This window comes from Sparus aurata, chromosome 5, assembly GCF_900880675.1.
Source record: "Sparus aurata chromosome 5, fSpaAur1.1, whole genome shotgun sequence".
Lineage (NCBI taxonomy): Eukaryota > Metazoa > Chordata > Actinopteri > Spariformes > Sparidae > Sparus > Sparus aurata.
Genome location: NC_044191.1, coordinates 15397162 through 15418719, shown reverse-complemented (window position 1 = coordinate 15418719; position 21558 = coordinate 15397162). Strand labels below are relative to the sequence as shown.

General features: G+C 40.6%; 1 protein-coding gene across 2 annotated transcripts; it reads right to left on the bottom strand.

The window, feature by feature from the left end:
- Positions 1-323: 323 nt before the first annotated feature.
- Positions 324-9048, bottom strand: LOC115581307 (uncharacterized). Of its 2 annotated transcripts, XM_030416282.1 has the most exons (6): positions 8975-9048; positions 6847-6953; positions 2508-3609; positions 2242-2397; positions 1903-1995; positions 324-1583 (listed from the first exon to the last, which is right to left on the bottom strand). In XM_030416282.1, exons 3-6 carry the CDS (start codon positions 3582-3584, stop codon positions 1290-1292), a joined length of 1620 nt encoding a protein of 539 aa, XP_030272142.1. In that variant the 5' UTR covers positions 3585-3609; positions 6847-6953; positions 8975-9048; the 3' UTR covers positions 324-1289. The 2 variants fall into 2 exon arrangements, with proteins under 2 accessions (XP_030272142.1, XP_030272143.1); XM_030416283.1 differs by lacking the exon at positions 8975-9048 and having other exon boundaries at positions 6847-7383.
- Positions 9049-21558: the final 12510 nt, after the last annotated feature.

The window sequence follows — 21558 nt, the reverse complement described above, 5'->3', positions numbered from 1 at the left end:
ACTAACATATAGAATTTACCCAATAAATCTGAGGTAACAATTTGCATCTACTTTTTTGGGGTAGATTTAATTCCATATTTTGAGTGTAAAATAACTGAAATAAAAAGCTATGGAATACTAAAATAAATTGGGTTATATTTATCTAACATTTCTGTATACATTTAACAACTTCTTACTCATTAAAATTAGGTAAAATTAACTCTTGATTGCTTAGTAGATAATACCTGATAATTACTATTCAAAGTTAATCAACATCATTTAGTTACCATTACTTGTTCAGAGCAGGTAAGATAAACTCCCCCCCAAATAAAAAGGCTTTCAGATGGTGATCATAAATGTTTTTAATCCATGAAATATTGAATTTCTCAGTTTAATGACATAAACTAAAGTAACACAAACTTAGTAAGTGAGTTATTATCAACATTTACGTCACTGAACAGATGTAAATGGTGCGATGGAGATTCATAGGTTCAGGAGACCGATGTCTTCAGCAAAGGCAGGTTATTGATTTTTGATCAGGAGGTGATCGGCGCCGATAAGAGCTCTGATCCTGATGGCTGCTCTTTACTGATCATGCTGAAACCATGGATCTAACCAAGAAGCCACCATAACCACAGATTCTTCCTTTGATTGTTAGATCACCACTAACTAATTAAATAAATAAAAACTAACAAAGAACTTACTAAATAACCAACTAACTCATTAACTAAATAACTAACTCACAGTGCGCCACATCTGAGACATGTAACCAAGTGGAAAGAAAGCAGAGTGGAAAATTGAATCAGAAATAGCTAAACAAATGAGAGCACCAACAATGGACGCTGTACCCTCATGGAAAAGTGAATTTGCAAGTATGTTTGGTTGACACATGACAATACAGATGAAAGGCTGTTGACTCACAGGCTGGTGTCAAAGAGCTGAAAAAGGTGTGTGTATGTTTGTTTGTTTGTGTGTGTGTGTGTGTGTGTGTGTGTGCACACATATAAAAGTGGTAATGGGGAGGGGTTCAAGCCTGTTAACAGACCAGCTGTTGCTAGACGAGACCCTGGCGATGTATAGACCCCTGATGGTCTGGAGAGTCAGGAGTGTGTGTGTGTGTGTGTGTGTGTGTGTGTGTGTGTGTGCGCGCGTGTGTGGGGTGTGGTTGGTGGTGTGCTGTGCTGTGGGGTGTGGGGGGTGACACAGCAGCGGAGGGAAGAGAAGAAATCTAAAAATTACACTCCTTCACAACTCCATCCAGCTCTGTTCGGACAAAAGATCCTCTTGAGGGGAAGAGCGGAAATGTCTGCCTATTGCATGAGCTTATTTTTGAGGCTATGGACCTTCTTCAGTAGTTTCGCCCCGTCAAGCTCCAAAAAAAGTTTTTGAAAAGCTTCAAACGTGTTCTTTAGCTGCTTTGGATATTCGAGGTTGAGAGCATATATCAGTCCCATCAGCAGAATGCAGGCTTTTGTTCGGCTTCCACATCCTTCCATCACTGTGTTTCCCTCAATCACAATACACACATCTGATGGATCCTCCTCGGCCATGACACTGTGCATGACGATCACCTTCATTGTTTTGTCCGTGAGGTCCTCACATTCCTACATGTTAAAAAGAAAGAAACAAAAAGCATACACATTTTTAATTTACGTATATTAATTAAGATGCTGTTCCAATACATTTCAGTTTATCTTGCAGAGTAAAAAGAGCAAAGAGGAGTGGACAGAAGACGAAAGGAGAAGGGGAGAAGAGGGGATACCAGAAGAGAGCCGAGTAGAGCAGACAAGAGGAGTGGAGAGCAGAGGAAATGAGAGGAAAAAAGAGGAGAGCAGAGAAAATGAGGAGTTCAGAGCAGAGCAGAGGAAGACATGAGGATCTTTTTGAGTTAATCAGTCACCTGTTATCAATGACATAGCCTACCTGGCAGTCATGGAAAAGATCTTCTTGTCTTTCACCAAGGTATTCAATGAGGCAGCAGACAACTACATCCCTTTTTTTCTCAATGCTCTGTGACTGTAGGGAGATACAATTTAGTCAAAAGACTGTTAGTGGAACTCAGAGATTTACATACACAAAGACTGAATTCCTTAAAAACTAAAACATTTTTAAACATTTCACAGATTGATGTTGAATTGTAGTTTGTTAAATTGGTTAGGAGCTCAACTTTGTACACAACAAAGCAATTGTTTACAGATTATTTCACTTTTAATTCACTTAAATCAATTATTACATATTTGTGAAAAAAGTGAAACAACATACGTCATTTACAGTGTCCAGCAGAGGGCGTATCTTGGAACCAGCAGCTCCTCCTTTAGCACGCATTAGCTGCAAAAGACCTGGTGTGTACCCATCAAGTTTCAGCATGAACGTCTCCTCCAAGGGAACAGTGGTTATACGACAGAACTCTTCCTTGATCTAGTGAGTAAGTAAAGGGGAAAAAAGAAAATTTTAAATGATAGACCAGATCACAAAGTAACCACATTAAAGTTTCTTGGTGGGAAGGAAAAACTATCAAGCATACTCACCTGAGCCTCACTGAATAATGCCGGCCACCTTTCTTTAAACACACTCACAGAGGGGCTGAGGGTCACCACTTCGACTCTTCGGCTTGAGAAGGTTTTACTCATTTTATTTGCGATTAACTTCGCATTGTTTTTCTTTTTCACTTCATCGAGTAATTCAAGCCTCTCCTTCTCAAGTGTGTCTTGTCTTTCGCCAACAGGGTGTGGAGGTAGGTAATTAACCTCAGCTTTTTTAGGCTTTTTCACATTTTTTGATGGGCCTGCATCAGTCGGATGCTTCCTCTTCAATGAGTTGACTTCGATTTCCGGGTAAGCATATTTTCGAGATTTTAGCTTGGCACGGTAATTGTGCATCTTATTTTTTATGCGCTGTTGCCAGCCATATAACCCTGCAAACGATCCCGCCTCCTTGAGACATGGAAACTTGGCAACCAGAGCTTCAGCCACTGAGAGAATCTGTTGACTTGATGGATATGCGGAGTAGGAAAAAATCACTTTTGAAAGGTCTTGCATTATAGCTGATTTAACACTGGCATCCATGAAGTGTCTTCCAGTGGCATGATATGTTTTGTTTGCCTCTGCGAGGATTAGTTCTATGTCCCGGGAAAACTGCGGTACTTGAAATGGCACTGGCCATGCAGCATGTCGACATGAATCAGGGAGAATAATGGTGTCCTTGGAACTTGATGACGCACAGTCGGACACCTGTGAGGATGCATCATCATCTGCAGGGGAGATGTCCATTTCGGTACTTCTTGCAGGATGGGTGTTCACTGAACTCAGAGAACTCAATGGAGATGATGGTTCTGATTCACTCACTGGGTGCAGGTTAAGGGTGATGACCGGCTCTTTTTGGATCACTTTAACAGTGGCCTTGTCGTGCAAGTCAGCAGTTGATGTGACACTGAAAAACTGATTGTCAAAGTCTTTGTCTTGGTATAGTAGTCCAATTTCCCCATACAGTTGGAAAGTTCTTGTAACTATGGAAAGAAGATCTTCCACTGTATCAGGAATTCCTGTTGAAAGTGTCAACTTTTGAATGTTGTGTTCTTCTAAAATGACTCTCAGCTGAACCGCCATTGTTGTTTGGGATGTGTTTCTTCAGCTGTAGAGACAGAGAAAGAAAATAAATTGAGACAGGTTATTAATAGTTGATGAGCTTACTTGCATAGGTTTGCTTCAAGTTTCTTCCACCAAAAAAATTAATGGAGATTTTGTTCAGTGGAACTTTCAATAAATAATCTTTGATGGTAATTATTAATTTAAGAAGAGGGAGATGAGGAAAGAAAGAGAGGAGAGTAGAAGAGAAGATAGAGGAGAGGAGAGAAGAGGTAAAAAGAGACAAGAAGAGAGGATTGAGGAAAGGGGGGAGAGGAGAGATGCTTTCTTTGTAATAAAAGCAACCTTAAATCATAACATTCTCATCATTCATAGAAACAAAGTAGGTGTACAACAATATATAAACCCTGTAATAAATAAATGACAGGATGCCTGGTCATATAGTTGTTGGTGTGAGCAGGACTTAAAACAGTGTTTTTGTGTGAAGTAACTGTTTTTTTCAATAACTGTACTTGAACACACATTTGATATGCTAACAAAAATAATCAACTCATTACACTTACTCTGATGTGCAAACGAAGTGTTTAAGGGACACCATACGACCATTTGCTGTATTATATGCAGCCAAGGGGTAAGTTTCTTTCAATTCAGAATGTTTAAGGATTTCTGTCTCTCCTGTTGGCTCTACTTTGAAGCTCCTCAGGTGTTCACAGTACCAGCCACTAAGCAATTTCAGCACGAAGACAGGAGTTTCATGCACAATGATCATTTGCTGGATTTCTCCAAAGTCAGGTAGGCCTCCTGTTGATCCAAAGGGCAACATCATTCCAACATTATAGTCTGTGCCTAAAATGGTTGCTTTATTTGTCATGTTCACAAACTCTTCCCCAGGGAACTTCCTTGCAAAGGACTCCTTAATGCTGTCTTTAAGAACATCGACTGCCACTTGAGTCTTCTGGGACACTGTCAGCGCTGGCCTTTGATCATTGCAATCATGGGTATGATAAGCAATCATCGATTGGTGTTTTCTTGCCATTGTCATGAGAATGTTTCTAAAACACCCAGTCTGCCTCACAATCCTTTTAAAGAACCGGTGTTTGGCTTCAAAACGCATGGTCCAGAAATGTACAAGTGGCCCATAAACAGTTGTAAGCAAAGGGTAGTGCTCAAGAAAGTGGTGTTTTGGTCTCACTTTTTCCTTTGGGAACAGATCCAAATACCTGTAACGGTGTTCTGAAATCTTACTCTGCATGTACCCTATTGTCTCATCTGTGTGGAGGGGAGCCATGACAAGCTCAACAACATCTTTCAGTGTCATCAAAACCTCCCAAGCAGGCTCATCTTCTGGGACTTTGTCACCAATCATGAGTGTTATCATTCTCAACAAGCACCAGTTTTCGTGTGCGTTACCTCCAACACTTTTCCTTGATGTGAAATTTGGTGCAATGGGTTGTGGACAGTTTGTTTTGTCACTCCACTTGTAAGGAAAGCAACGGATGGAATGGTTGAGCTCCTGAAGAGAGATGTACTTCTTCCTGACTAACACATCAAGGCAGAGTGCTATTTCCACAGGTACAATCCCTTCAAGCAAATCATGCAAAGCATCAGGGGGATAACCGGATGTAGCATGAAAGTGACTGAGTCTGTCTGAGATGGGACACTGTCTTTTAACTCCACAGTGATGAGTTTCTGCAGGATCAGATAATGCTGCTTTGACATGCATTGCATAGCTGGACTTAGTCCGTAGAGGGAACAGCCCTTCTGCTACTTCATGCTCCTGGATCTGTGACCGTTCTCCAATGCAAAAGCGACAGAAATATGAGGCTGAAAAGCTTTCAACAAACCCAGCTATTGAGTGAGCGCCAAGATTGTCAGCGACTACAGCAAGTACAGTGCCCTTGACCACTTTGCCCAGACTTGGAACAAAAATACCATTATCTTCAAACGACTTCAAATCTTTAAGCAGGGGGTCCAAAACTTTTGCATAGCCATACTGGTTGACATCATTTGCCTTGCACAAAATGGTTAAGTAGATGGAAGTCAGTGTAGATCTCAATGTGGCAGGTATGTCAGCAAACACCCAGTACACAGCTGTGACTTTATGCTTCTTGCGGGATGTTCCCAGAGGGTTGCATACTTCAAAGTCATCTATGTAAAGGATGAGTGGGAGTTTAAGTTCACCTTCACACAAAAAACTGTTCTCTCTTAGGAAAGATCCATCATGAAAAGATTTGTATCCAGAAGAGACGTCAGATGGCCTTTTGTTCTGGAATATTGTGTTTTGAATGTGTCTGTTGTTCACAAGTTGTGACAATAATGGGAGGATTGGTACATACTGAAATGTTTTTTTCTCAGTACTATCAAGTATGTACTCAACTGGTTCAGTTGGTGAGAGATGCTCCTTTCTAAATTGCTCTCTCCTGAACTGACTGCTTAAAGGCCCATCCACTCGTAAAGCAGCACAGACAGGGCTTAACTGGCAAAGGTCTTTGACCAGTTCTGATATCACTGAGTCTTCAAAAGTACAGCCATGTTTTCTCAAAGTGCTCAGTATAATCTCTTTAATAACAGGTCCAGATGCAGATGCTGTAAGGAAATGAAGTTCCTCTACTAGCTCATTTATGCATGTATTGGAGACATTGAAAATGCTCTCCATTTTCAGGAGGAGCAACCCTACTCTCTTCGTAATGACTTTTTTCAAGTCATCCTCCTCCTCAAGGACAGAGCCACAGTCATTTTCATCTTCAACAAAGTCACTTTCTTCGTCCAGCTTGTTTTGGTGTTGAAGAACAGTGGTCTTAAAATCTTCCAACGTATGTGGGTTGTGTTTTCTACTCTTATGGCTGTGAAATGTTGTATATATGTTGGTCTTGTAGTCACAACCCTCAAAAACACAAGGCACAGTTTCAAACTTTTTTAGATGGCTGCCAATATGTATAAAATATTGTCTCTCATTGTCAAAAGAGCACAAGTTACAGACAATGCACGTGAACGAAAGGATGTTGCCTGGCTTGGTTGCTTGGGCATGATGCCTTGACAAATGTGTCCTTAATGCACCCCATGTCCTGAAGGTGCAAGGACAATCCGCATAGAGACAGGGTATGGAGTGGACTCGACCGAAATGCCCATGTATTAGTCTGCTGTGCTTCAACAGGTCTGATCTTCTTGATGTTGTGAAGTTACACAACTTGCATTTCCAGTTCATTTTTCCATCACTGGGGCCTTTGATTAAGGTTGATACACCTTTAAGGTCAATGTGATTTATTTTATTCAGAAAACATACCTTAAGTCAATGTACAGGATACAGCAGGGGGGTGGGTGGGTCATCCCCAGAAGTGGTAGTGGTCTATCAAGCTTCTGGAGGACAGACGAGAGGACCTGAAGAGAGGGCTGAAGAGAGGGCAAACATCAGTGAGGGTCAACATACAAAGTGACTCTGTCTGCAACAGAAAGAACAAAAATACTAAGATATTACACAAGAGAAATAATGACATGTATCTGGGAAGACAAAGATAGTACGGAGGTTGTTATGGAGAAATTATTATTTCTCCATAACAACTGACTAACTATACATTATCCTGCTTATTTCACAGCTTACAAGTTAAATAATTAATTGGAAATATAATGTTAATCAAAACACGACTTATATCGATTTATAAATTGCATTATTTAGCAATACATGTTACGATGTGTGTATTTGTGTTGTCATATCCGTCAGAGGCTCTGATCATTTGGTTTTCAGCTGCAATGTGTAAGGAGCCTCCACTCTCCCTGTAACAAGTTATAAGGCATTTATCAAACATTACAATTAGTCTGAAGCTCTTTAATGAAGGTAGAAATTAAACATAAGGTAAATATCCTGCATATGTTCTCTTTAAACTCTTTTCCTCTGTGCTCCTCTGATCAGAGCGGCATCCCCAGAAACAGTCTGTTATACATGACAAGGGTCTGTTATACAGAAATAACAGACTGTACTGTACCTCACTACAAAGGCATTGCAGTTGCATAAATTAATATTCATGCTTAAAAGAATAAATCTGTTACAAAATTATGAAAATATTTATTAAGCACTGACATTGTCCAATAAAAATAACATTCTAAATAAAATGTCTTACTTGACCCCACTCATGAATAACCTAGGCTACAGGCCTATAACTGACTGGCCTATGAACAACAATTCCTTTAAAAACTGAAGTGCAGCAACAGTGGGTGTTTTCACATATATTGGCAGGATACAGTGATACTTATGAGTTGAGATTCATCTCACAGCTTGTACACATGTTTGCCTTTACTCTGGTCCAATACAAACCAACTTCTCTGTCAAAACTCAGCACCACTGGATAAGTGTCATGTTTCCATGACGACTGACTGAAAAGACGTGCACTATGTTTACATGAGTCCTGATTGTAAAAAATGAAACTCTGAGAAGTAACGCTAAACTTTAACAACAGAGACGCACGTGCGCAGTACACAAGCTTGCAGGTAATTAGTAGGGCTGATCATTTTGTTTGTAAACAGACCTGCAGAGACCGACTAGCCATGCTAACGGGTGAAAAAATACACGTTAGGCATTTCAGATGTTGGCGACATGTTGGCGTGTGAAAGAGGTAGAGTGATGCAGCACGTCGCGGAGCCCGTTTGTGTTGAGGAGGAATGCCGAGGGGTAGCCTACTAGGGCTGTCACTTTTTTTTCGAATGTAATGACCTGCTCGAATTCAAAATGTACAGTATATAAGCGCAACAGACCGTTTGGAGTAGTTCGCCTTGTGATCCAACAGAGGGCGCTCTAAATCAGCTTGACCTATTGCACGCAGTATTAACGTTAACCCTTGACCTAGTGTCCTCTGGAAATGGAGAACGCTAGCGAGCGACGCCGTGCTGAGCGGACAATCACGACACCAAAGCATCTAAGAAGTAGCAAATGGAAGTATTTAGGGTTCTACACCGTAGATGGAAAAGTAACTAACAAAGCTGTTTGTCAACTTTGTACAAAGCAGCTGTCTTACTCTACAACGACAACAAATCTGCGGCTCACCTGCTAGCTTACAACCTCGTAAGCTAACGTTAGCTTACAACCTCGTAAGCTACTTTCATTCGAATAAATTGCGTTTCATTTCAAATTCGTTCGAACTTGATTTTTTGAAAAAGTGACTACCATATGGCCTACTGAGTGAGTTAGTGACTCAGTGGTGTTTCTCCAGCGATGTGTCCAGACCATATAACTGTTAGTTAGTTATAAAATAGGTCCAGACGGTAAAACAGCCATGGTGCCGCCAGCGACAGGTTCAAGTAATGACACGTAACGCAGATGCACGCCGAATACAAGTGAAGTGGAATGTCTCATCATTTCATAAAATATAATTTGCATTCGCGCTATTATACACATCAGAGGGCTTATGCAAATAGCTTACCTTCCTTTCCGAACTTAGATGGTAGCTGGCAGTGAGAGGAAGATGTCGGTGAGGACTTCCTGTGTCCCGCTCAGTCAAACACGCCGTCTGACGCATGCGCAAGTTGGAGCATAAAGCTTTTGGGTATATTTTACCCTATTTTTCTATACACAGTTGTTACTGTTAATAAATGGGTAGTCTGTGTATAATTTACCCATTATTTTAAATTTCCTTGGCTGACTACAATTATCAAGTAATTTTTATACGATTTACATATATTATATTTACCTCTCTCCGAAATCACTTTTTTCAGTGCAGCTGCACCAAACTGGATGCAACTGTTGTGATTCTCAACTGTGAGATCTCATCATTAAAGCAACACGAGTGGCTGAAGTTTCCTGGTTCGGCTATGATAAAGCACACAATTGGATTTTGAGGGTAAGGGCCGGGATGCGTGCAGGACTCACCTGCCATCGCTGGCGGTGGCACCTTTTGTGCAAATTCTAAATGCTTTATGTGACTCGTCCTCTACTTTATAAATGTCTATGATGTGATTTAAAACCTGGTAATGCAACATTTCATTAAACTCAGTGACATTTTGTAGAATGGTTTGGCAATACATTTTCCGATAAACGAAAATGATGCCAATAATGTCAACAAGTAATGAAAAAATTACAGGAGGGGGGAAATGGAACCGCACTAAATTTGTTTTCTGCACGGGGAGGAAGATTGGAGCAGCAGTCTAAATGGAGGTGAGTGAGAGGGAAAATGATAACTGTACAGAAACATGAGAGAAAGATAAAGAAAGATGTGGAGAGAGGCTGGGGAAGAGTCTATGACAGGGTAACAAGAGAGAGACATAAATTACAGTATAGGTGGAGGGCTGCATGCGGATTACGCTTAAACAGGAGCGGGAGGAAACAGGAAGGAGAGGCAGAGCCGACCGGAGCCGGGTGATAAATGATTCGAGTGCTGCGCGGGACGCTCTTGCCTCTTCATCTTACCCAGCTGACCTTGGGCTTATGAGCTGTAATAAAACGTGGCCAAGCACTCCTGAAATTGGTCCACTCGCCGTAATGCTCGGCAGCCTTCTGCTGCATTAGCATACAGCATTTATAGAGTACAGTACATCCAACACATACAAATACTGCGCCTCGGGGACTGTGGGGGAGATGATCAGGGTGATGATGAGGATGATGAAGACGGGGGAATGCAGAGCCAGGGGCCGATGGCAGTGACGAGAGATGAGGAGACGAAGAGAAAATGTAAGAGGAATGGTAATGTAGGAGTGCAGAGTAGTGATTTCTGTGATGGCAGGAATGGAGGTGATGATAGAGAGGACGAGGATGAAGTACTGTAATGGAGGAAGAGGAGATGATAAGGTGAGGGAAAAACACGAGACCAGGGCACAGTAGATTGATGATGACAAAGCGAAGAGAGAGACGGGGAAATGTAAAGGAATGGTTGAGTAGGAAATGATAAATGGTGATGATGAAGATGGAGAGGGGGACGAGGAGCGTTAAGCTGGAGTAAAATAAACCCAGCCATTTTCATGGTCGTAATAATAATATAGCTTGAGACGTTTCCAGAGTTGTCTTAATGTTCATAAAGTTAACTGTGCTTCGCTACTGTCAAGATAAAATTTTAAATGTCGCTTGTCGGCACAACATGTTCCATTTCTGCAGTGGCGGCAGGTGTGAGTGGGAAGATGAGGATGAAGAAGACCAAGAGCTAGATTATTCCATCACTTTTTTAACACCTTCGGATTTCCTCTTCTGCCTCTTTACACCTTCTCCATAACAATCACTGTTCTCTCTTCACAGGGACTTTGTCTTATTTTTGGGGGGCTAATAAAGGCAGAACAAACAGCGTGTCTCTCTCAGGGACTGGCTGGTATTATCTTCAGCCATTATTTTGTTTTTGCGAGGTCACTATACTCCTCTCCAGAGACCCCGGGACTGGTAATGGAGCTGTGGAGCACCAAGGCTGGCCCAATACAGATAAATTGGTCTGTTTGTGTGTTTGGGCAAATAATCAATTAATTCCGGTTTAGACCTGGTTAAGCAAAAGATGGAGGGATGAAGAGAAAGAGAAGAGATGAGGAGAAAATTACCTGCGAGACAAAGGGAGGAAGAAATCTAGGATTGAGCCCTGAAATAATGATATTCTGAAAAAAAAAAATCACAAGACATCTCAGTTTGATGTTAAAAAAAATAAATAAAAATAAAATGTGAATGTGAAGAATTATGGAGCCCCTAAAGGGACATGGGTTCAGGAACTGGACCACGCAACCCCTCCTCACCCAGGCCCAGCCAATCCAACCACTTGCATCTCATCAACCCAACCACCTGTGTCTAATTAAGTCAACCGCCTATGTCACCCAGATTCAATCACCTGTGAAATCTATATAGGCAAGCCTAACCATTTCTCTCCCTTTCATCCCAAGTTCTGACATTTGTCTAACTAGACTAGCAAATTGAAACTAAAATCGCACACCGTACCACCTTCCTAATTGACCGAGAGCTGTTTCTCGTCCTGGACTCGGAGTTCTACTGCCAGGTATTTGCAGCAAGCCCCTCCCTCCCATGCAACCTGTGCAGATTTCCCTCACACCCAGCCACCGAATGTGTTGTCACTGCCCCACCTCGCTGTCCTCTCACTCCGCCCACACATGCCCATTTTTCCGACCTCCCCTTCCCCATCTACCATATCAGCCCCATCAGCATCGCCACACGCAAATACTCTGGAAAAAAGAGGCTTATCATAGCCCTTCCTTCCCCCCACGGCACCACCACACCAAACAGCCTCATCCCCAGCCCAGACTTCTATGCATTACACCACCAACACCCACACCATCAACCTCACTGTCTCACCGGCCACGGCAGCTGGCTCGCAAAACAGACATCACCAGCGCTTTAAAGGTCTTGCCCATCCGCCCAGATTTGTGGAGATTCTTTGGCTTATCCCGGAGAGGCCACTTATACTTTGCAATCCACTTCACCTTTTGGATGCAGAAGTATCCCAAAAATATTCTATTCCTTCTCTGAAGCCCTCTGCTTAATACTCAACAACCACAACCTGCCTTACGTCCTCCACCTCCTGGACCAATTTTTAATTTACTTTGTCATCCTCCACTCCAGCACACATTTTTAAGCCCAGCCCACCAGCTTCTTTCCTGCTCTTTGGTTCCTTTACATCATTTCCCTCACCTGTGATTATCTGTCTATCATTCCCTCATTAGTTTGGTTCGTCTTTAAGTCCAGTCATTGGTTCAGTCTTTGTCGAGCAGTCTGTTGTGTTTGCCTGTTCCTGCGGTTATTTTGAATAAATAGTCATCCATTGATCTGCCTGCCGGCTGTCTTTTGCATTTGGGTCCAACTTTCTTCCCTCGGTTTGACAGTAATGGTATCTAGCTACAACCAAGGATAGCTAGCAAAGAGCAGCTGTTGTCAGTTACTTTGGTGATATGAGTCCTGTGTAATTTTGGAGCTACCTTTGAATTCTAGGCATATTTGACAAATTACACCTTTCAAATAGAAGCCAAAAACAATATCAAACAAAATACTGCAGGCTGTAACTTGAAGAGAATTTTTCAGCACTAGCAGAGATTTCCAGTCGAGCGAAAGCCTTCATAATTCATCAGTAGAGTACTGGTTGTGTATGGGAAGCACGGAAGTGATTGCACAATGCATGAGTGTGCTCACATTGTTCATATCATTCTTATCATTAATATGCATTTTGCTGGGTTTTTGTGGAGTTTTAATGTCCCAAGGCTGCCTACATGCTGGTCTGGAAGCGGCTCCACTATGGCAAAATTAAGTTTAAAAAGAAAAGCAATAGCCTGCTTATAGTTTTTTTCTGTGTAAATGTCAGAAGCGTCAATCCAAAAATGTTATCTGGTTACAAACCTAAAAAAAATAATAATAATCTAGTGTGTAAACTCCTGTGAGCTGCATTTTCTTCACCTTCTGGCTGACAGATGGTCCAAAGCAGAGTGGACATGAAAATGTGTGTTAGAAAGCAAAAAAAGAATAGGAATATAAAAAACTGCAAAAACAGTCAAACAGATCAATCATGACAGACTAAAGGCAAATAATATACTTCATGATAAAGACAGGTAAAACAACTGCGATGACAAGAGGAAAGACGCATCAACAAAAGTCATAAAAAGTACCAGCCATCATGTCTAACTTGGGAAATCCGGTGAGAACAGAGTGTTTTGAGACCTGTTTTAAAACAACAGTGTGGGCTGAGCTAAGAGATAACTGGAGCTTTTAGTTTGAAATTATGGATGGTTGGGGGCTCTAAGCAACACAGTCATGAAGTAAAGGAGTTGACAAGTCACAGAAAGAAGAAAGTGTCATCTCATATTAAGAACTTGTCGGTGATTAAAGGAGTCTTAAAATGTATTCTCAATTTTAACGACAGGCAATGCAGAAAAGCTAAAACTGGGGTTATGTGTCATTGCAGATTAGGTTCAGGAATGTTTAATAAGGAGGCTACAAAGTCATGAATGCATTAATTACATCCCTACACCCAAAACCTTTCATGTAGAAAGAGAAAGTAGACATTCCTAAGCTAGAAAACTGGACTTAAACCCATGTGGTCAATAGAGGACAAAGATGACATTACTGTTTTTAACTAGATCAATAATTTCTTGATATTCATTAAGCCTCCTTTGCAGATATGTAAAGTGGTTGAAAATCTGTGGAAAAAAATATGTTGAAGAAAAATAAAAACATAGCAAAACACAACAAAATAATTAAATAGGCACAAACACCAGCAGGCTTAATCAGTAACACATGTAGGCAGAGTGAGTCAAGACTTCAAAATCAATCTGGAGTTCGACAGGGATGGATAAACACCTTCTGAACAAGTTCTTGGTGGGTCGAGGCTCGATAACACCTGCCTGAAGGAAGCATTCAAATTCAGAGTGAAGTGGGTGTGAAGTGTCAGATGCTGTTTGACGAGCCTTCCGCCTGGTCTCATCTACATATATATTTGACATTTGTTTCAGTGGCCTCCCAGTAAATATGCTGCCTCTATTCACATTCCCTGCCAAGTTCTTCATGTTCTTGGATTATGAGTTTCCATATAAAAGGCTGACAAGGTTAAAACCGTTATAAACTCTAACTTTTCACTAAAGTAGTTTTAACAACATCTTATATAAAATATTTTCTTTGATAAAATAAAAGCCTAAAAATCATGTTGTTAAAATGTAAAGCTTTCACAGTTAATCGCTTAAATTCTGAACAGCATGTTTAACACACAATGGACTCTACTGTTACACCGGAAAAGTTCTTACCTTCTCCCACCTACTCAGCATTTTTAATACTACATAGCTTAGTGCCAAAGTTAGAATAAAAAATGTTGCAACCTTGAACATGAGTACAGAATCACTCTGTGGCCAAGTTTAGCTTACTTTACATCTGAGTAATGACTGAGGGGACATTTTCTCCCCAATGGTGGTTTTCCTGCTGTAAAAAGCTCTGATGCTGCTGCAAACCTATGCTATGCTGTCGTTTCATTAGTTGAATTAAAAGTGACATACAGTACACGGTTCTGGCTGCCTGCATGCACAGCAAATTTAATGGAGTCAAATATATGTAATAACATTTAAAAAAACAAAAAAACAAAACTAGCCTAAGGCACACAGAATTCACTGTGTTGTTCCTGGGGTATCATACTCACATGGAAGAAGTTGTCCTTTCACGCACTTGTATAAAATTGTGAAAGGGTCTATTTTAATCCATACCATGTTTACCTAAACCCGACCATGTGTTGTCGTTGCCTAAATCCGACCATGTGTTGTCGTTGCCTAAACCCGACCATGTATTGTCGTTGCCTAAACCCCGACCAAGTGTTTTTGTTGAACTGTATAATAATATGTTGCAAACAGGATAATAAGACATTGGTCACCAAAGTGAGTCTTACATGCGACCAATTCAGCCACATCAGCTTGCTCTACATTTGATTTTGGTTGTCAGTATTTCGTTAGTTGCGATGATGGTCCTGGAACAATATTAATGATGTTCAGGACCACCAGCGTAAATCGCAAAAGCTATGTAATTAAAATTATTCGCCTTTAATTGTGCCTCTTCCAAATGTTTTTATTGTGATGCATCTCTTGATTTGTAGCAGTCAACACAATAATTAGGATCTCCATTAAGAACTCATCTTAGGTTTTAACCAATTAAGTTACCATCATGTTAATGGAACCGTGTAATGTGAAATGTTTCAAAAATGTAAATGTTACACTCCCTTAGCCATTTGTTTCAGCTGTGATGGAGAAATCGTGAATAATTACATCCAGAACTAGTTCAGAGACATTCGGATTTGAGACAATGGCAATATTTGATTTGAGATTTTCTAATTTGGATGCACATATTTAATTGAGGGATAGTGTATTCTGCCAACACTGATGTTGAGTGATCTTTGCAACTATAATTTGCATGAGTATAAGGTTTATAGATGAAGACAAACAATATGTTACTTTCAAAACAGATTAAGGGGACAAAGTATGGTGAAAATGGCTGGGATCTGGATGGATGTGAAGAGATTAGGTCTTTTTGTTGTCGTTTTTATGTTTATGCTATTACAGGGAAGTTGGCATAAGAATACTTTTCTTTAGTAATTTTCAAAGAAATATTAAGAGACATGTATAAAGTTTGAGACCCCTCAGGCAGAAGGCGAACATGTGCATACCCACCAGCTTCGGCTCCAAAGTAAATTTTGGTCCATCAGAGAGCATTTGAGTGTAGTGAGAGTTTTAAAATCTCTATTTAGTCTTTTAAAATACAATATTTATTTATCATTAAATTTAGATCTAAAAGGAGAATTGCCCTCATTATTATTTATTCATGTATTGGTTTATTTAACAGCGACAGTGCACATTAATAAACACTGCTGTAAAGCACTAGTCTTAGCCAAGAGGCTATATTTCATCTGTAGTCCCTGGACACATCTCACAAAGTCACTCTAAAAACAGAATATCATTAAAACAACAAAGTCACTGAGATCATTCATAAGCATGCAGAGCAATGATAAAGAGCATATTGATACCATTAATGCACGGCTTAAAACATGCAACACAGGCTCAGAACACACACACAATAAAATCAAATGGAGGGTATTAATGTTATGCGAAAAATTGACTAAATATGACAACATTGTGCTACATTTGCAGACACCAACAAAAGACACCGTGGCACTATAAAAGCAAAGCCACAATAATGACACACATGCAGGCACATGAGTACAGATTGGTGATGTTAAGATAACGACAGGTGACAGAACAGACAGACTGAGGTTGATGAGCTGCATTTGATTTTTAGTGCTGACAGAGCTTAGTACTATTTAAGCATTTCTTCAAATGTACATTAATGCACCCGTTTTTGCATAGTTTATTTTTTCATAGAAAAAAATAAAAAAATAAAAACAACTGGATTCAACTTGGCTGTGACCTGTGATGTATGGAAACATGGCAGTCTTTCACAGGAGCTCAATTGGATTAGGATCTGGGGAATTTGGAGTCCTCGAGCTCTTTGTCACATTCCTCTGGCCATTCCTGAATGGTTTTTGTAGCGTTGCGTGGGGCATTGTCCCTATTTTAGGGCCACTGCCATCGGGGAGTGCTGCAACAATATAAAATACCAGCTCTGCTTGTGGAGGACATAAAAGCAGAAGAACAAAATGGAATGAAAGTATTTAAAGTGCTTTACAGGGACATGAAATGACATTTAAAGACATAAAACATGCTAAGCATGCTAAAACTCATTAAGTAGGAAGACACCAAGAAAGAAAACATCAAAAACAAATAAAAAAAACAAGAGGAAATAAGTTAAATAATGGGTTTAAAAGAGACATGACTAAAGAATAAAAGTACCAACTGCAGTTCAAAGCCCTAAAGTTGCTTCATTGAAAGTAGCAAACAGAAAGGTCTTCCACCTTGATTAAAAAAGAGGCGAGAGTTGGAGCGGAACTGCAGATTTCTGGAAAATTGTTTGAGATGGGTGGCGCATAATAACTGAATGCAAGTTCTCCATGTTTAGTTTTGATTCTAGGGACTGAAAGCAGACCTGTACTTGAAGACCTCAGAGGTCTGGATGATTAGCAGCAGATCAGGAATGTATTGTGGCCCAAAACCATTCAATGCTTGATAGACCAACAGCAGGATTTTGAAACCTATTCTTTGATAGACAGGAAGCCAGTGTAAAGATCTAAGAACTGAAGTGATGTGATAGTTTTTTTTGTTTTTTTTCCAGGACTCGGGCAGCAGCGTTCAGTCTGTAGAGAGTCCTGTAAAGACACCGTTACAGTAGTCGAGTCTGCTGAAGATAAATGCATGGACAAGTTTTTCCAAATCCTGCCAGGACATGGGTCCTTTTATCCTGGATATATTCTTAAGGTGATAGTGCGGTGGCTGAAATTCAAGTCTGAGTCTATGATTACACCGAGGTTTCTGGCTAAATTTGTAGTTTAACATACAGATTGATGCTGAGCAGAGACTAAGTTGTTCTTCCTTGGCACCAAAAATGATTATTTCAGGCTTGTTTGTTTAACTAAATAAAACTCTGACACATGCAATCACTGATTTGGTCAGCATATCTACTCAGCATTTGTATGGGATATTAGTCCACTGGTGATATGGTTATGTAAATTTGTGCATCATCTGCATAATTATGGTAACATTTTTTGTTGTTTTCCATTATCGAAGCTCGAGGAAGCATGTCAATGTTGAATAGTAGTGGCACAAGAATGAAGCCCTGGGGTACTCCATGTGTCATTTTCATCCACTTATATGTGTAATTATGTAATAACCTATAGACATAAAGTAGTATATCATTGGGATAGGACTCAAACCAATTTAGTACTGTACCAGAGAGTCCTACCCAGTTTTCCCAGTTGGTCCAGTAATATTGTGGTCAACCGTGTCAAACACAGCACTGAGGTCAAGTAATATGAAGACTGAAATTTTGCCACTGTCTGTGCTTAAATTATTGTAATTGAACAAGAGCAGTCTCCGTGATGCAGGCGAGATCCTGATTGGAAGACATCAAAACAGATTTGTCTACCTTGTCCTTCTTCAGGAGTGGTTTAATAGCTGCAGTTTTCATGGCTTGTGGGAAGACGCCTGAGCGAAGAGACATGTTGACCATCTGTAGCAGAACTGAGTCATGCAGTCTGAAACTTTTTTTGAAGAACCCTGTTGGTAATACATCAAGGCAGCATAAGGAAGATGTTGCATTATGTCTTGCAGATATTTGTCATTGATTGGATCAAATGGTGTCATTAGATTGTGTATTAGAGTTGGTTTCAGGTGGACACAAGGACAACATGCTTCTGTACCTGGTACGGTGTCCTTGACTGTCTAATTTTCAGAATTGTGGAGGATGCAAATGCATGACAGGCCCTGGTAGATAGATGTTCAGAGGTTACTGGCACTGGAAGGTTTGTTAGCCTATCAACAGTAGCAAACAGGGCACGTGCATTATAATAGTTTTTCTGTAATGTCTGAGATAAAGGATAGCCTTGACTTTTTCCAGTTCTAAATTAAAAATGTAAAGTTTCTCTTTTTAAATGTCAAAATGAACCTGGAGATTTGTTTTTCGCCACTTGCACTTAGCTCTTCAACATTCCTTTTTCTCTTGACCAGTGTGGGATTTCTCAAGATTTATTCTAACCACCTTCACTTTAGTGGGTGCAATGGCATTATTATCATTCGCAATTTTAGAACTGAAATGATCTACAAGGTCATTGACAGAGAACTTGGAAAGGGGGGCTGTAGAAGAGAAAGCCTGAATGAATATGCCACTGGTGTTTTCAGTGAGCATTTTGAGATGACCTCAGTTTGAACATTTGTGTACACAGATATATCACTCTCAAAGAAAAGACAAAAATGATCAGATTGAGCAACATCAGTTACCAAAACCTTAGAAATGTTCAGACCCTTGGAGATAACCAAGTCTAGGATGTGGCCCCTGTTGCGTGTGGGCTGTGTCACATGCCGAGTGAGTCTAAAATTTATCAAGGACACAACACAGTTATGTAATCCCTCGGTCCTCAGGTTTGTGGACATGGATGTAAAAGTCACCAACAATTAACACACATTCAAGGTCAGGGCAGACGAGAGACAGTAAAACAGAGTCATTAGAAAAGACTGTATGGTATTTAGATGGCCTGTAAATATTTAGAAATATAGCCTAAGATGAGGAGCCACATATTCAAAAGAAGTAAAATAGCTTGCTTTTCAGTAACTCATTAAACAAAATGCGAGCACCCCCTTATTTATGGTATTCTAGTCTCACTTAAGAACGAAGTTTGGAGGCCTTGATTCAATGTGAACAGCTGCACTGTTATCTTGGTCTATTGATAAAGATTTTCCTGCCCAAGACCTGATGTTTAAAAAAGCTCAATAGTGAGTCAAAACCAAATGTGCAATTTTTGTGTACACTTTGTGGCTGACAAGTAATGGGAGCCTAATTGAATAAATTGGCAGGTTTAGTTAAGCACTTCGTGTTTCTTAGCAGATTCACCATTTTTTCTATTTCCTGTCAACACAGGAATTGAGGAGTCTACCTGAAGTCTACAGGGCACCAGCTTTTCTGAGAGAAAAACATACTAATGATGTCATCTTTGTAGCCTGGACCCGGCACATATCAGTTAGAGTTAATTGTATTTTAAGTTTCAAGATGAGCTGTGCTGTTATCAGTCTGTGGAGACAGAGGATGATTCTGAGTAGGTGGATGGGGTGCAGTGATATTTCGGTGATGGTTGTTTCAAGTGTGGCAGTGGGAAAGGGGCCGGGCGGTGACAGAGATTTAGGGGAGAGAATATAGGATTTGGACGTGGTGTGAATTTGATTCCAGGGATCAATAATTAAATGATATGCTACAAGTCTCAGCGCCTGAAATTTATCAAAAGAAGTGTGTGTGCGGTGGTCAGTGGTCGGCAAGCAAATAGAGGTTTGTTCATCGTCCGCTGATTGAGTCGGAATACGATGCACTGTAATCACACATGGCCACAAATATAAGCACAACAAAAAATACACTATATACCTTCTGTTTCTGTCCACACAAAAGCTTCTTACTTGGGTCGCTCGTTGCTACTAGCGTGTGTCCCATCCAACTCGAAACTCTAACTCGTTTTAGATGCAAGCGGGGGATCAGCTGTAGCATTCTAACAGCCGATGAAGGCAGGCTGCGGGATCGATCAAATTGAAGGACCTGACCTCAGTAGTTCTGTCTCCTTCAGAAGATAGTTTCTTCCTTCTGCAGGTGGTGAGGAACAACTGGGTTGTTCATTGTTCCTTTATGGATCCAAAAAGCAATGAAGAATATTTTAACAAAAACGATAGTAAAACAAAAACAGTCTCTGTCTTGTCCAGCGAGGAGGGAACTGAAGCCTAGGTCAAGCAAAGTTGAAAAACTTTTATCAAAGTACACCCTTACGATAACTGCTGAATGAAACCGGAGTCTCTTTACAGCATCACCTCTTCTTTGTTTGAGCCATGTGGGGTGAGGCCCAACAAAATTAACAAAAAGCTTTAACAAAAGGAAAGCTGCAGGCATCAGGCTATTTGGAAGGCAAGTGACACACTTGCAAAAAAAAGCCCAGCCCAGATGCAGGTAGACTAGTTCAAAGGTGACTGTAGCTGGTAACTCAACTGGGTTGTTGAAAGTACGCACACACATATACGCCACTGAAAAAAATATTATTAATTTCTGGCTGATAATCTACGGGGACTGGGTTTGCAGTGTGTCAGACCAACGCAGTCACTTCTGGGTGCCTTTACCCAACCTCTCTTAAGCCTTTACAAAAAGGGTGTTGTCTCACCTTGATTGGCTGGGAGGGGGAATGCCCCCAAGCTGCTTTCAATCATTAATTAGGATGTTGTCTCCTGCCCTGCACAGAGGTGATCTGAATCCACTGCAGGCAGTGCAGAGGCCAAAATACAACATATGGCAAGTGCAACACAATTAGACATGTACATGGTCATGTTAAATCTGTCACTGCAATTCACGACTGCAGGTCGTGTCTTAATGACAAAGCATTATTTTAAACAGTATTTGGTGCAAGTGATATGTGGGGCGGAATCAGTCATCTCTTCTTATACTACAGGTGGTGCAAAATGCTGGTGCACCGCTTTTTACCAAGACCAGAAAAACCCCAACACATCACTCTAATTTTAGCCTCCCACCACTGGCTTCCTGTCCGTTTCAGGATTGATGTTAAGATTGTTGGTTTTTAAAGGTTTTAAATGGCTAGGCACCTTCCTATTTATGTGAGCATATCCATATTTATTCTCCGCCTTCCCAGAGCCAAACTGAGAAGTAGAGGCGACTGAGAATTTCCAGTGGCTGCTCCTCAATTAATCTGCAAATAAAAACTGCTCGGACGCTGAAACTTTCAAGTCATGGCTCAAAACCTACTTTTTCCGACTGGCCTTTAATTTAAGTTAGACCTGGACATCTCGCCTCTATACTGAAAACATACTCCATGTATATGTGGCATATGGTTAGATGGGCAACGACAAGTCGGCATAATTGAGGAGGAGCTGACAACGCCACCTTAGGAATTTTATCCAAGGAATAATGTTTACCTCC